Below are 15,873 nucleotides of genomic sequence, written 5' to 3'. Positions count from 1 at the left end.
AGGATCTTTCTGCTTTCAAAAGCTCACATGAGCAAGTTCATTTGCACATTTGTTAGTTCACCATTTTCAAATTTAAGAACATGTACCAACTTCCTGATATCTCAGCAGCCCAAGATATAAAATGGCAATCAATATTTTGTGAATAGCATAATCACTGGTCAAAAATGCATCTTTCTTAATTTCTTTGAAATTTTCTAGTTTAAAAAGTAACCTCCTGTAGTGGCAGAAAAACTCTCAGATGAAAAGTGAAATCATCAGATTTGAAGGACAACTAAGCAGTTAAGATACCTGTCGGAGTTCTCTCCCGCTCCTTCCCTCCAAGGTGCTTCTTCCCACCTGAGGCCTCATCTTCTATACTGGCTACATAGTCCAGCAGTCTGGAAACCAGCATCACTACCCAGCTGATCATGGGGATATCCAAAACACCTGGAACATACACAAACACACTCTTGTCCTTTATCTACCAAATCAAAATCTGTAAAGCTTTGCTGTGCACTTGTGACGCTGGCACAGTGATGGTTGCTTTACCTTCGGTTCTGCGCTGGGCTGCAGCTTGTGGCTGCTGCAGTGGAGACAGCAGGCTGTCCAGGAGGTTCAGGAGGCCCTCCAACACACCACTGTTGCTCAAAGATCTTTGGCCAATGCAGGACAGAAGCATGAACACCCTGGGATGAAAAGAGATACTGCGGTTATTTTCTGCAGAATCTTAATATAATCTTAAAAGAGCAGTAAACCAAGTGTTTCTGTAAATTCTGTCAAAAGAGGCATCCGAGGTTACAGAATCTGGCTCCCAAATACACAAGTAGACAAGCCAAACTGTCCCAAATACTGACAGAAAGCTGCACTGTGGTGCAACAAAACACTTTTGCAGTCCTTGCATTCTTGATTCTCCATAGCAAACTCCTGATTGGCTGAGCTAGAGCATCAGGCAGTGCTGTCTGTGAAATGGATCACCACCCTGACAAACATAAAAATGGATATCAAAATGTAGCCGCAAGTGGTCATTTCAGGGTCCAACCTTTTAAGATCAACAAAAGCAAGTAGCTGTAATCAAAAACAACCAAAATAAAAGCTGCAAACAGCAACGAATGTGTTTCAGGCTTCACAAGGCTGCACAGAGTCACTTCAGCTGGTTTCATTCCCTTTAAAGGAGTGAGCCATCATTATAATACATGCAGAGGGTAAACAACATCCTATCATATCTACCACACAGTAAATACATTGGGAGGCTCAATGACGAAAAATCCACTTCAAGTATGTTTCTGTTTAAAAACTCAGAATAACAGCTTTCAAACCCAGAAAAAAAGGGTCCTGCCTGAAGATTCATCCAATCACCAAGCTCCTCTTTGATTTAATACCAGAGTCTGTCTTAAGAGAAGCCGGTGCACTCAGCCGAATTTCAACTTCTGTTGTGAACCAATATGTGGTAGACCACACGCAGACCACTGAAGAAGAGATCTGCGACACTCTTTGATTGCTGCCGTGCACCTATGTGGTTCATTTTAGATCGATGCTCAGGTCTGTTTTCTTAATCCTAATTCAGATGGATTCCTGACAATCACCGCCCGCTCTCACAATGTGTGTGCTCCAGACTGCCTACCTCCACCATGAGCCAAGTATAGACACCATTTTTGTCCAAACATGACTTTGCTCATTGTGGCCAAAAAGTTGTATTAATTTAAGCAGTCCATAGGACTTGTGCATCAGGCTTGTTTAGATGTTGAAAACTTCTGACACTAAATTTTGCGGTGAGGAGGTAGGACAGATTTTCTTCTGATGACTCCTCTATGAACAATGCACCACTACAGCACAAAAGGGCTTTGATTACCCTTTCTGTAAACTGTCATTTCTTAAATACATTACAAAATGAGGGAAAAGCTACCTGAAAAGCTTTGCAATCTTATTAAAGCCTACTTTGTGGGCATCAGTTATTTTAATTTTCAGAGTGCTAGGCAGCTGCTTCAAGAGGCCCATGGCTGCTGATTGCTGTGACAAGGTCTGAGGAGTCACAGTATTTATAGTATTTGTCACTTGGTTATCAACAAGCCATAGCACTATCAAGCTAATTAAGGTCAGAGCTTTTGATAAAAATTATCTTAGAGCTCAAATGCCTTGGGGTGTCCAAATTTCTACATGGTGCTCCTTTCCTTTTTACCTCTAAACTTGTACAAAACAAAACCAAAACACCCTGAAGTCTCCGGGGCCCTATTGCATTTTTTCAATGACTTTGGTCATTATCAATGTGTTTAAAAGCAGTGGGCACAGTCTGAATGGAACTTTTGGTAACCATATGGAATCTGATGGCCTTACCTGTCCTGAGGGAAGATGAGCAGCTGTTCTGAGTTGTAGAGCTCCTGCAGTACGTTGGAGAGGAATTGGCCCCACCAGCGTTCACCTCCACAGAGCTGCACCAACAACAGGCCGGCGTGAAGACGGATCTTAGGCGTCCCACTGATGCAAAGGTGTTTGAAGAGCTCCTCGCAGGCCTGAGCATGGAAGGTACTCTGGAGCACAGAGGGCACAGAGTGGCCTGAAAATATACAGACACATAAATGTAAGTGTGAATCAACAAAGTTCAGCACGATGCTGTGCACCTTCCACTGGTTAAATTCAATTGAAAATAAGAAATTGTAACACTTTATGGGCCGGCAGAACCAGCTATGTCTTGTTCCTTGCTCACCGTTGTTGGAGTGCAGCAGGCTGAGCAGCGTGTCCAGCAGGTAGCGTATAATGGTCCTCAGCTGCTCGGTGGAGGAGTTGTGGACCAGCTCCTGGGCCTCTGGAGCCCCGGCTGTGGGCAGCGATTTGCGGCTGGCGCCCAGTGACACACGCAGCCGCTGGACGGCATGGTGAGCCAGGTTGAGCTGCAGCTGCAGCTGGATGCAGTCCTGGTAGGCAGAGAAAACACGCTGGTCCTCCTCCACCACCTTGTCTGGTTTTCGTAAGAAGTACTGGGCATTGTTAGCGCTGTTGAGAGGTGGCAGGTCGATGTTCTGCAGAAGGGTCTCCAGGCGATGGCAAGCTAGATTGTACCTGGTAAACAAGAACCGGAGGGTACCGAATGTGAATGAGTACACCCCTAAAAATCAACAAATTCACTATATTCTCCTGTTTCAGGAATGTTTGCTAAAAATTACAGTGTAACTGTTTTAAGAAATTATTGAGCGTTTTTTTTAAAATTCAACTATACAGATGTGAGTTGTGTTTAATGAATACCAGGTTTTGGCCGTGACTTAGCTGGGAGACACGACAGAGTCCATATTGGCCAATCACAGCTTTGTGGCTTTCATGTTCTGTATGATGTCATCCAGAAGGAGGTGCTATGTGACCAACTTCAGATAAAAATGTAAACAAACAGCATCTAAATCAAACAAAGTCTTACCTGCACTGGATGTCCTCCTGCAGAGCCACCATCATAGTCAAGTGCTGATCCACATCTGGCTGGCTCGCTGCCTCGCTCTCTCCCCGCAGAGGATCATGCATCAACTTGAGCTCGCTCTCCCATGGCAGGATGTAGGTGTGGCCATAGTAGAAGCCCAGTGGGATCTTCGCCCGAGCATTGGTGCTGCCGTAGCGCCCAATCACAGTGATCTGAGAGTTGGAAGAAGCAAACAAGAATACATCATTGTGGTAGACTGACAAAAGCACAAAAAACTCAATACATCAGATCGGCCATTCTGCAACAACCTAAAGCAAAATACAGACAGAGGACAGACCTTCATGAACCTGCAGACAGGTGGTGGCAGCAGGTCGTGCAGAATAAGAGAGTGGGTGCTGATGTCGGTGGCCACCACCAGTCTACGGCCGTCCACCTCCTCCCCTAGTGTCCAGATGTCTATGGACAAAGAGGCCAGGTCGCCACAGGTCGGGATCAAAGCATCAGTCAGCAGGACGGGGCGGCCAAAGTCCAATGTGACAAAGCGACGAGCTCCTGGGAGGAAAGGACAGGGGAAACAGGAAATTCACTTTGGAAAAATTAGTTTTTCAAGATTGTTAAATGAAGCTGTCACACTGTGTATTTCCTCATGGATAAATGCAACACGATTTGAAAGTACAATTACACGACATTGTCTTTTCTCAAACCTGCTTCAAACATAAACTGGATGTCAGTGATTTTCAAGCACCAGTTAGGTGGTAAATATGGAAATATTCCACATGACATACCAGAGTGCATGCGCTCTATGATGATGGACTGGTGTGGCGGAGGCTGCAGGAAATGAGCTGCCTGGGAAATAGCCAAAGCCAGACCACTGCCCATGGGGCTCTGCAGCAAAAAGAAACCATTAGTCCACAATTAAAAAAGTTGAAAAAACAAAGACTGCGAGAAAACTTTTGCATTTGCTTGAACTGATGTACAGAGCAATTAACACTGACTCTGCTTAGTTTGTTCTTTCTTGTTTGTTTCACAGAGAATAATACTCAGGTTGGGTGTCACATCTAGTGTTGATAAAAGAGCACAGTTTTGTCACCAATACTTTTTTAGATACTTTACTTTGAGGAATATAAACGTCCTTGTATAAAACCTGGGCTGGGAGAAACTGCAAAAAATGTATTGCAATTATGTTTTTAAAATAATTTGATCTATATACATCACAACATAAATAAGATGATATAGACTTCCTAGTCAATGTAGAACCTAAAAAATTATGTGTATATACATATGTGCTGTTTTGTAATGGCTAGCCAAGACCACTCAAGTTGTCATAGCAGTTTCTTATATTTCCTATTGACATATATTATACTGAATAAAAGACTCAAACAATACAGTTTCTGCTAACGTGAGTTAATCATGTGACGGCAAAAGAGCAGAAGGATTCACCTCAAAATTTTCTCTAGATTAATAAGATGTTAGTCATTCACCTTGTGGGGTTTTTTTTTATGATTTCATTTTTACAAGTCAAGTAAACAAACTCATCAGTCTATTTGCGTGTAACTGTTATATTTCTTTTTTATGTAAATGAGAGAAGAGCCAGCTTTCATGAACTAACTAAGCATCAAACTGTATCTAACTAACCGGTTTGGCTTTCTGCATGTTCTTGTGTGCAGCCAGGTTCACAGGCCCAGGGTCCATCATAGAGCCAGGGAACAGGTGGGCCAGCTCAGCACTAAAGGCCGCAGACACCGCCTCGTTGGGTGGCGTGAGAGGAGGGGTCATGAAGAGGGGTGTGGTTTTAGGTGTCGGAGGGATGACGTCAGAGGGGTGAATGAAGAAGCCTGGAGCGGAGGAGGGGTTGGAAGGCACAGAGTTGTGGATGGGGCCCACACCGGAGGCTGCAGCAGCTGCAGAGGTGGTCTGATGCAGCTTGGCCTCAAGCTTGGCCTTCTGTTATCAGAACAGATAAAGAGGTACAATGAACCACAAGATAAAAACACTTGACTGGTATTATACTTAACAGACACAATTCTACACCTGGACACTGCTGTAGTCATATATAAGCCAGAAGATATTTTTCAAATGAAACTACTACTACAAGTACATTATACATTTAATAAAAGAATATTTTCCATTTATTGTTTGGGGATTATGGGGATGAGTGAGAACATGTCAATAGCTAGAATGACAATAACCTGCCAAACAGTCAAGTTGCTGTCTGTCCAGAGTCCAATAATGCATGTGATGAAGACAATGAAGGAATTTAATGAAAAGCAAAAAGTGTTTTTTGTTGAAATGCTATTTATCACTATATTGACATATATTATTCCAGTGAATAATTTCCAGGGAGAAACATGCTGTGTTCAATTCAACTTCATCACACAGTGCAACAACAATCACCTGAAGCTCAATATCAGCAGAACCAATGAGCTTGTGCTGGACTACAATGCTTCAGATATGGATGTTGCTACAAAGAAGCTACAAATTATAAAACGTGGCTGCTTCACACAAATCTTGACCCCAGCAGCACAGGAGATCTTTACAATCAGCACAGCTTCATGGTGGACGCCAAAGATTAGTGTCACCAATTGAGCATCTGACCAAATGTGAAAAGTGGTCAGTCTTCCCTTCTGTTCCTGAGTTATGGTGTTGAATAATGGCCAGAAAAGTGTTCTCGCAGAACATTATGTCACAGTGAAGTTGACCTTTGACTTCTTTTTTTTATCCTATGAGACATTTGTGTGAAATTTTGCATTGCAAATAAGCAGGAATTTTTGCAAAATGTGTTGTACGTGGTCACAGTGACCTTTGACTATTGACAACCAAAATCTAATCAGCTCATCCTTGAGTCAAAGTAAACATTTGCACCAAATTTGAAGAAATTCTCTTCAGGCGTTCCTGAGACGTTGAGTCCAGAATGGGAAAAACATACTGCATTATGCATAATAACATGTGGGCATTACATTCCAACCAGAAATCATTCATGAAGTCAGCAGATTGTTCCGCAGCCACGAACTGTGCGTGCTGATCATTGAATGGCAGGATAAAGGTTTTCTAACACTGTTCAAAGTCCACCTTATTATTAGGATTGCTTAGTCAGACATTGTGACATTGTAAATATTGTGCTCACGCTGCACTATTATCCCTTCCCCACTGCAGGAACTTCACAACCCATAACCTGGGCCATAACCCCATAACTTATAATTTCTTCGATGACCTTTATGAATCTTAATTTAAAGGTGGATGTTTTGGATACATATCATTACAAGGGCAAGAGCCAGATCAACTCAGTCATTTTAATGTACTGTGTGTTTATTGTTTTCAACAGTCATACAGAATCCTGGGGACAGCTAGGACCAACAACTCTCCACTGTGAGTATTGTGACCCATTATTTTACCATAGTCTTGTTAAATTTTTAAAAGATTTCCCTGCACCAGCTGCATGTTGCATCATCACATCTGCCAGATTCTGAGAAATCTTCTGGTAAAAGCAAAACCCCTGACAACGACAATGTTATGTCAGGTTTGCTTAGGTTCCTGCATCAGAGGAGGGGCAATGTAACAATGTGAGACGGCTCCTCACCATGTCTGCAGATTTTTTCTTTGAATTTGATTTTCCATTTGCCCACTTTAAATGTAGCACCCGTGCTTTTCAAACACTGAAGTGGCATTGTGTTTGTGTGTGTGAGACTTGGTCACCTGCTGCTGCAGTTTCAACAGCTGCTGCTGTTTCTCCTGCAGGACCTGCAGCTGCTGCTCCGCAGACACCATGGCATGGGACAGTGACTGGAGAGCCACCTGGGCTGCAGAGCTCAGAGCTGTAGACGCTTCACCAACCGTTCCTGTCGACAGACCGCCCACTGCCGGCGTCATGCCAAATGTACTCACTGGGATTAAAGAGCAGAAGGTCAGACAATGGCCAAGTCACGAGTCACAGTAAAATGAAAGTAAAATGAAAGAAATCACGTTTACCAGTGAACATGCTGGCGTCATCTCGTTCCACTCGCGTGCCGTCACTAGTGGAGATACAAGTAAAGTGCAAAGGCTCCACCTCCAGGAGTCCTGTTAACGCAGTGAAGCTGCCTTCTGCCGCTGCACAGCTGCTCACTTTTCCATTCCCTGCAGGACACAAAACAAAAAAACATTCAAGAAATCATCTGAGCTTCAGAGGAGGCTCTCCGCTCTCCAGCATTTCACAATTACAAAGTAGAAAAATAAAAATAACCTCTTTTTAGTTTTGTGTCCAACAAACGGTGGCATTTTTACAAATTAGTGTGGCATTCATGTACCTGAACTAAATTAGAATCAATTGTCCCAGTTAGATCATTAATGTACTGACTTTCAGGTTATATCAACAGTGTTTACATCCATCTCAGGTGAACAGTGTAGGAACTTTTTTAGGAATGTCCCCTGTTGTCAAATAACCAAAATACATTGGACGAGTTCAAATAAATTTAAAGGAATCTTATTTCATATTTAGTGTCACTCAGTGAATGTCAGATGTATCTTAATCTTCAATCCACAGTGATCAGGTTTAAAAAGTAAGCAGAATAACATGGCTATAACATGATGTGAATGGCTGATACCTGAGAGAATGTCAGAGAGGTCAATCTCATCTGACTGGACTCCGATGCTGCTGTTGAAGGCATTCTTACAGGAGGAACCACTGACCTCCAGGTCAAAGAGCACCGGGTCAAACGGAGAGCTATACAAGCCGTACCTAGAAGGAAGTGGACAGCAGGTGGTAGAGAACAGGCTTATTTCAGTCAAAACATCAAGGAAGTACTGATGAGACAATACCATACAGTATAAATAAGCATTAATAGAGCAGTCGTTGGAGCCATTCTCTCATTATTGAACTGAACAGTACCTAGTCTGCAGCAGTGCCTCAAGCGGGGTGAGGCGGTCCTGCAGCTGTTGAGAGATGGCGGTGAGCAGGGAGGCGCAGGCGGTGCTGCAACCTGCAAGGTCCTCTTCCTTCACATAGTTCAGCAACACAAAGTACCAGAACACCGAGCCTTAAACCAGAGAGGAGAGGGAAGAGGCGAGAAAATGAATACTGGAGAGTCCTAAAAGAGAAATGAGGCAAAGGTGCTGAGTGTTGCTCTTTGTTGCTGTTCATCTACTTACCACCTGTTGCTGCTGCAGGCAAGTAAGGCATATTGTCTAGAAGAGCCTTCAGAAGACTCACACCAAAACCCTGTTGACTTGGGTCCCCTTTCCCATTGCTATAGCAAGAAATAAAACAGCATTTTCATTATTATCTCCAAACAAACCCAAAATACACAAGTGATCAAGAAAGCACAACTTCTCCGTCATCCAGGATCCTTCCACTATGGGAACAGAACAGCCACCAAATAATAGCACAGGACATGAGTCAGCACTACAAGGACATTTGCTTCAATATACTGGTGATATTCTAATTCAGAATATCCAACATGTGTGTTTTGCTGCAATGTTCTGTGCAGAGTAAGTTACTTTATGAATCGCTTTTCCCAGTAACATTTGGGTAGCGCTGGTATTTTCAAAATTAGGTGACATTTTAAAAAGTGAGCTATTTTTTCCAACAAGAAGCTGGAGCACGTGACCCAACATTACATTGCTATATTGTATATTTTCTCTTGAAGGAACAGAAAAGCACAGAAAAGCCTACTGTACATCCAAAACATTCTGTCTTATAAAACACAATGGAAAACCAGGCAGAACCTAGAACCTAACCATTACAGGCTCTTTCGGGTTCAGATAACGGAAAGCTCCAGGTTTACGGGGTAGTATAAGGTTCCCATTGTGGAAAAGAGCTAAAAGCATCATCGTTGAAATCAACCATGTTTCTTACCTAATACAAAGTGCAAGAAAGCGAGCACATTTGTGTGCTATGCTCCGGCCGGCCTCAAAGAAACACATCCGCACAATATTCGTTAGCCGGGTCCTGGTTTTCGCCAGCAGGCTCTCCTTTCCTTCTCTTAAACTAAAAAGAAGTCACCATATGTATCATATATATGCATATATACATACATATGCAGAAACATCAACGTGGAGGTAATGTGTGACCTTGACGTCCTACAGCAGATGATACTATCTGATTCGCTGTGCTGGTGTTGTAGCCCTACCTGCAGGGTCCATTGGAGAAAACCCCGGCCAGCCAGCATAAAATATCAAGGATGAGGCTTTGGGCGTGCTCAGTGGCCGGACTGCCTTCAGTTCGTCGACACAGTGGGTCCAGCAGCTTCTCGTGGAAGTCTAGGAACTGTAGCATAGCACAGCGCTGGACCCTGAAAAGCATTACAGGACAAAAAGACGGTCAGGTTTAAAGTTAACTTCTGCAATATGCACATGATTTAATGTGTGTTACTACTAACACTCAGCTGACCTGTTCTGTTAGATGTGTTTTCTTGCTCCATGTGTACTCTTAATATTCAGTGTTCATTATAACTAAAATTTGACAACAGTGTCGACAGAAACTGATGTTCCGTCCCAGCAGTGAGCTGACCTTTCTTTGGGTATTGACGTCTTCTTAAACCTTCTGATTGTGACTGAAACTTCCTGCAGCAGGTCACAGCCTCGGAGGTTTTCGACCTTCTTCGAGGGTGCTTGGCTCTCTGTTTTCACTGCAGAGACCTTCTCCTACACACACAAACAAACAAACACAAGCACGTACGCGTGCACACACCAGTCAAGAAAACACAAATACATGAGTGACAGTGTCTGTTGTTGTGAAGTACCACTATGAAAAGGGACCCTTGTGAAGGCACACACTACTGATGTAATGGGCACAGTTCACATAAAAATGACTTTGGACAATTTAATGTTTGAAATTTATGTGATTGAATATGTAGAATTCAGTATTCTTTGCTTTGTCGTGGAAAACTCATTGAGAAATGAAAACATACTTAAGGGACAGGTTCATATTTTTTAATATGTCTTAAAACATTAGTCAGGCGCCAACATACACACTGAAACCATTTCTGCTTGCTGTAATCATTCCTCCTATTCGTACTGGCCCTGTAGAGATCCCTTCATAACATGAGTTTAATAATCAATCAATTCAATGTCAGTGGGACAAAATCCACAGTCCTCATTCTACACAAAAATACTTCATAATAATAAAGTATGAAAATAAGTAAAACATTAGGTTTATCTGAAGTAAACATGAGGGTTCAGCAGCCTGAGTTAGTAAAAATCAAGTGAAGATCATTCACGGTTACTGTCATTTTAGGACTGAAGTCATACTTTGTGTGACAGTAACAATCATCCTCTGTAGTACTGTAGTAGAGGAATTTAGCCATAAATAGACTTTAACTTTGGAGGACACTTCACACTAGTGAAGCCTCATACTGACTTAAGATAAATACATTTTGGACAGAAGCTACTGTGAATTTTATGCCTTATCACTTACAATAGAAGCAAATTAGGAGGAAGTCTCTTAACAGCCAGTTTGAACTGAAGGAATGATTACAGCAAGGAAAAGTGCTGCAGTGTTCATATTGGCTCTGATTGTTTAAGACAGGCTTGAAAAAATCTAAACCTATGTTTTAAAAGGAGTAGAAACTGTGAATTTGTACCTTGGAGGCCTGAGCCCGCTGCAGGAGGGTAGATAGTGAGTGTGCTTTGGTGCCTTGAGGCTTAGCACTGGGCATTCTTAACACAGGCCGGGGGCTCTCCTCCATACCCCTGTCACTCACTGCTTTGATGTGCACCAGGAAGGAGCGGTACTTCCCTCCTGCCATGCCTGCGATGCAGGGAGAAACCGGAGAACTGAGAAACACTGACACACTCACAGCTTCATGGATGATTCTTTGTATCATCTACCTGAGCACAACAACTCCAACTGTCAGGGTTCAGTGACAAAGTGATAAATGTGACTGTTGTTACCTTTGACCAGTTTGGGGCTGGTGAGGCTAAGCATGCCTGCATGGCCAGAGAGGTCCAGCCCACTGGCCAGCCACACTGGACCACACAGGATGTCCTCCTTGTGGTCCTCCAGGAATGGACACAGCACGGAGCCTGCAGCAATCACATGAAGCACTACTTTACTCAGGGTGGGCAACACACATATTTCAAGTTTCAGAAATTGACAAACAACATTCTGCTCTAAAAGATGAATAGGAGAAAGAAGGAACTTTAAGACATCAGGGCTATTTATCACACAATTTAAATGACAAGCTGGCAGTAAACACAGCAACTGAAAAACCTGACACTGTAAATCTATCAATCTAACCCTTGATATGCAGCACCAAAATATAACAGCGCCATTTTAACACATAATTGATACTTTGGGCCAGAATTTTATATCACATGATCCAGTCAACACTGGGCTGCTTGTTATGCAGGGGGGCTGCAGCAAAAACAACGGAAGGTCATCCACCAAATAAATTGCGGTAGGCTCAGCTTTTGCTACAACACAGTGCAGCTTCATCCGGAAATACATTACAGTGGCAAGTATGTGCAAATGCACATTCTTGGTAGATTAGGTTGAAACGTGAACAATGAGTTTCTATGTTTACCTCGCAATGGTCCCAGCAAAAGATAACACTGCTGGCAGGAACTCAAATTCAGGCATTTCATTTTCGATTCCACAAACAGCAACTTATCATATTTACATGTTTACAGGAGCAGAAACAATACATACAGAAAGAGAATTTTAGTGAACTCTGGTCATTCTGAAAAAGTTCCTCCGACATTTGATTGTCTTGGTTTAAACAGTGATAAAGGAAATGTCATTTTGGTGGCAGAGATGGGCTCACTGATGAAAATGTTTACTTTTGAAATGAGTAAAATGTTTTGAATGAGGAACAGTGTTTTGCAGGACAACGTTTTTGACATTTTTTAGTGTTAGAAAAACTGTACGACAAAATTAAGGAAAACTAATTTCATATTAAACTGACTGAATTCTTTACCTGACGTCTCCTCTATGTCCATGAACTGGATGTCCTCTGCAAAATCATGCAGCATAGGCTGGCCGTTCCTCTCTCCATTAGCATGGAGGACATTGGAGAGGGGGAAGCAGATCTGTCTGTCCACTGCTGTCTCTGTTTAAAACATGAAACACAAAGACTGAGACACAGATGTGGTTTCCATATTCAAAGCCCTCCAATATTGTTTAGCCAGTGATGGAAAGAAGAATGTAAAGACAAAAAAACATTCTGCAACATCGGACAAAAAATAGCAATGTATGTGTACAGTGCTGCACAGTGAACAGCATTAAATGTTTTCATAAAGAATAAATCTCAAGTGGTGTCCTTACCACTGACTTTGCCCAGCCCAGGTGCTTTATTCTTCAGTAAAGTGACCTGGATCTGAGGAATGTTGACGATGTTGGCATTCAGGACAAACTTGAAGTCCACATGGCCCACCATGCAGGCCTTGGGCAGCACCAGCTCAAACACATGCTCATCCCAGCTGGAGCTGCAGGAAGAACACAGGTCACCAACGGCATAGACATTCAACCGAAGAACTGTCGATAATTCATTATAGGAGGAGCCCGTCCATGGCATTCCATTACTTGTCAGCCATCCAAATGCTTGTTTTTAAAGTTACTTGTCCAAATACTGAGGTGATTCGTCTCAAAACAGTACTAACCTCGTCCAAATATGTTGTTTGGATCCCAAAAAAATTCCAAAATCTATTAAAGTAACTATAAGACAATTCAAGCAGACCCTGACAGGTGGTCCTTACTGCCGGGAGACATGTCAAACCAAACCTAGATCTACAAAAATGAATGCACTCCCACCAATACTGCACCTGTTCTAGTCACTTACTGCTGCTATTCCTTCTAAAGAATTTAGTGAATGAAATAGGATTTGAAAGACTTCAAGATCTGTGTGGAACAGTTTAAGGCCGTGGATAAAATTTAAGATCTTACAACTGCTGAAAGACAGGTGCAATCAAGTGGTAACATTCTGAAAGAATGCAATTCCATTTACCAACACTGGCTATGTTGGCTAACTAACTACAACAGGATGACAATCTGAGGAAAACCAAACCAACGGACCAAGGTAGCCCTCAGGGAATGGTTTTACCTTCACAAGCAACCCTGGAATGGGTGTGGCATATGATGCAAAGTTTAAGGCCTCTTGTGTTTACATACTGTATATTTCACTTCAGGTGTTGGACCTATAAAAGTGCAAGAGTTTGCTGCACTATAACTGCAGATAAAGGCTTCTTTTGAACACCTTTCAAATTCATATAACCTTGAAAAAAAGATTTCCACATATCTCCAGGTCAGAGATTATTCTAATCATTAAAGTAAACAAACAATGAACCTAATTTAGTCATATTATTGATGCCTATAAGATTTAGGACAAAAAACATCCAATGTCATCAATCTTCAATAGAATACAGAACTCCAGAAACTACTTCATTTTCTGTGTTGGGGTAATGCATTTGTTTTGTAATTCAAATAATCAGTTTTTAAGCCACATTTCAAATAAGCAAACTATTACTGGTAGAATTTTATCAGACTTCCCTGTTCCTTTAATTGCCATAAAAAAGAAAATAGAAAATCCCTGAAGCAGTTGCACTGTTTCGGTGTCTTTTCTACTTCTTGGGCGTAGCTGCGTGCTGGTGGATGGCATCCAATCCTAAAGTCGTGTCAGTGTTCACGTGTAGCTCAGCTTGCCAGATGGTGGAGAGGACGGCCTTTACATCGTGAAAGTGTTCGCATTGTTTTGAATTGGTGGGTAAAAGGGACAAGAACACGGCAGTGAAATGCAAACTGTGCCTGGGGGATAAGAGTGTGTCAGCTGTGACAAGCTCTACTTCAAATCCAGAGAAGCACCTGCAAGCTAAGCACAGCTCTACAACACTCAGGTACTCTCGCTTTCTGTTTATTTTCATGTACTTCAAACAACTCAACTCTTTTCATTGCAGTTGAATTGCAAAAAAAAAAAAAAAAAAAAAAAAAAAAAAGACATGTTGTGTGAACTAGTTAGGCTGTATGCATTGAGCCCCGGCACCCTCCTGATTTTATGTTTACTTGTAATCATAATTGTTAATATAATCATAAATAAAGAGATGCAAGGGGATATTGCATCTGTTATTAATGTTATTAGCCTGAAGAGTTACAGATTATGGCCCGTAGGCTAGGCCGTGACAGTAGAGTCAGTACATTCAAAGGTAGACGTAGCTTATAATGGTCTAAGCAACCTCTGGACAAACATGCGCAAGGAATCACAAAGGGGTTTTCATTTTTGGTAAAGTTAAAGTACTCGAATGATTTACTTTTCCCAGTGGGTAATGCTGTGAAGTAAGCAGTAATCTTATTTAAACCTTGTATATTTGTAATGTTACCAATAACTTTTAAAAGTAACATTACCCAACACTGTCCATTTTCCACGTCAAACCGAAATGGAAGGAAGAAATCAAGCCTGAAGATATCTGAGGATGATTGGAATGATAAAAGTAAACGGAAGGCTAAGAGTACCAAGACTGACCATTTTCATACTTTTTCATTTTTCGCTTCAACTTTTCATGTTAGCAAGACATTGTTGAAGAAATAATAAAACCTTATGTCATATTGTACCTGGGCCCAAATAGAAAGCTCTTAGTGTTTTTTGGCTCCTAGCAAGAAATCATGTGGAAATAAAAAAAAGCTGTGGGCAAGCCCTCCACTAAAAGTCGACTGGACTGTAATTGTCAGTTAAATAAACTCTATGGAAAAATTGTCCTCACCTTAAGCCTACATATGTGTGCCTACATTTGACAATAGAGACCCTACAAGCACTACATTGCCCATGTCAAGCCATTCCTTTTGCCTGAAAATATCAACAAAGCTACACGAAGCTACCTATCACACTGAAGCTTCCATGTGCGGGTATGTTGCGCTGCATCTCCATGGTGCTGCTGGTGAAGGTGTTGTGGGTGGCGTCGCTGCTGCTGCTCTTGCTGCACCTCCACCCAGCACGGCGGCACTGTGGCTGAGAAGCGGGGAGTCAATGTCTCGAAGCGTGTCAGCTCCACCAGAGACATTAGGCTCTCCGTGGTCAGCGGTTGGTCCACCAGGAGGTCCACTCCTGCACAAAGACACGTCATCAGATCAACAGTATCACAGACAGGCCAAAGAAATGAACACTGAAATGTGAAATTCAGTTCAGACTGAGGATGTCTTGTGTCAGCTCTACCTGTAATCCCAGGGCTAGAGGGGTTGGAGGAGGGCTTGGCCCCCTCAAGCAGCAGTTCAGCCCCTTTAGAAAGGGGGCCATCAATAAACATGTCTCCATCATCGATATCGTCACACACACCTCCAATTTGAAGGAAATGAAGTTCTCCACCTTTAGAGCAGAGGAGAAACAAAATGAATACTTTTAGATCCTTTCACCTGTATTTCAGCATTAACCTTAGTTTACTCATCGACACAATATATCTCTAACTAGCTCCAGGTGCTGAACCAACACATCGTATGGATACAGTGAATTATATACAGTCAGACAGCACAGTTGATAAAACATGTATTCAACAGCAAGGCCTGATATCAAAACTTCATGATGTACAAACAAGGGTCT

The 15,873-nt window shown here is 42.2% G+C and overlaps 1 protein-coding gene across 4 annotated transcripts in view; it reads right to left on the bottom strand.

Annotated features, from left to right (window-relative positions):
• birc6 (baculoviral IAP repeat containing 6) overlaps window positions 1-15,873 on the bottom strand; it is a 123,018-nt gene that overhangs the window by 85,303 nt on the left and 21,842 nt on the right. For all 4 annotated transcript variants that reach the window (XM_041948215.1, XM_041948217.1, XM_041948219.1 and 1 more), the window contains exons 11-32: window positions 15,493-15,642; window positions 15,159-15,384; window positions 12,618-12,778; window positions 12,271-12,402; window positions 11,246-11,377; window positions 10,936-11,102; window positions 9,864-9,997; window positions 9,484-9,645; window positions 9,210-9,341; window positions 8,504-8,601; window positions 8,244-8,391; window positions 7,960-8,093; window positions 7,346-7,492; window positions 7,073-7,260; window positions 5,015-5,323; window positions 4,165-4,264; window positions 3,717-3,931; window positions 3,383-3,591; window positions 2,681-3,033; window positions 2,311-2,530; window positions 529-665; window positions 289-426 (exon numbers count right to left, since the gene is read on the bottom strand). In XM_041948215.1, coding sequence (XP_041804149.1) covers window positions 289-426; window positions 529-665; window positions 2,311-2,530; window positions 2,681-3,033; window positions 3,383-3,591; window positions 3,717-3,931; window positions 4,165-4,264; window positions 5,015-5,323; window positions 7,073-7,260; window positions 7,346-7,492; window positions 7,960-8,093; window positions 8,244-8,391; window positions 8,504-8,601; window positions 9,210-9,341; window positions 9,484-9,645; window positions 9,864-9,997; window positions 10,936-11,102; window positions 11,246-11,377; window positions 12,271-12,402; window positions 12,618-12,778; window positions 15,159-15,384; window positions 15,493-15,642 — 3,792 coding nt within the window. The remainder of the gene's footprint in view (window positions 1-288; window positions 427-528; window positions 666-2,310; window positions 2,531-2,680; window positions 3,034-3,382; window positions 3,592-3,716; window positions 3,932-4,164; window positions 4,265-5,014; window positions 5,324-7,072; window positions 7,261-7,345; window positions 7,493-7,959; window positions 8,094-8,243; window positions 8,392-8,503; window positions 8,602-9,209; window positions 9,342-9,483; window positions 9,646-9,863; window positions 9,998-10,935; window positions 11,103-11,245; window positions 11,378-12,270; window positions 12,403-12,617; window positions 12,779-15,158; window positions 15,385-15,492; window positions 15,643-15,873) is intronic.

The sequence above is a fragment of the Chelmon rostratus genome, chromosome 11, assembly GCF_017976325.1.
Source record: "Chelmon rostratus isolate fCheRos1 chromosome 11, fCheRos1.pri, whole genome shotgun sequence".
NCBI classification, from domain to species: domain Eukaryota; kingdom Metazoa; phylum Chordata; class Actinopteri; order Chaetodontiformes; family Chaetodontidae; genus Chelmon; species Chelmon rostratus.
Note: the sequence above shows the minus strand (reverse complement) of the source record. Positions and strands in the feature narration are given on the sequence as shown.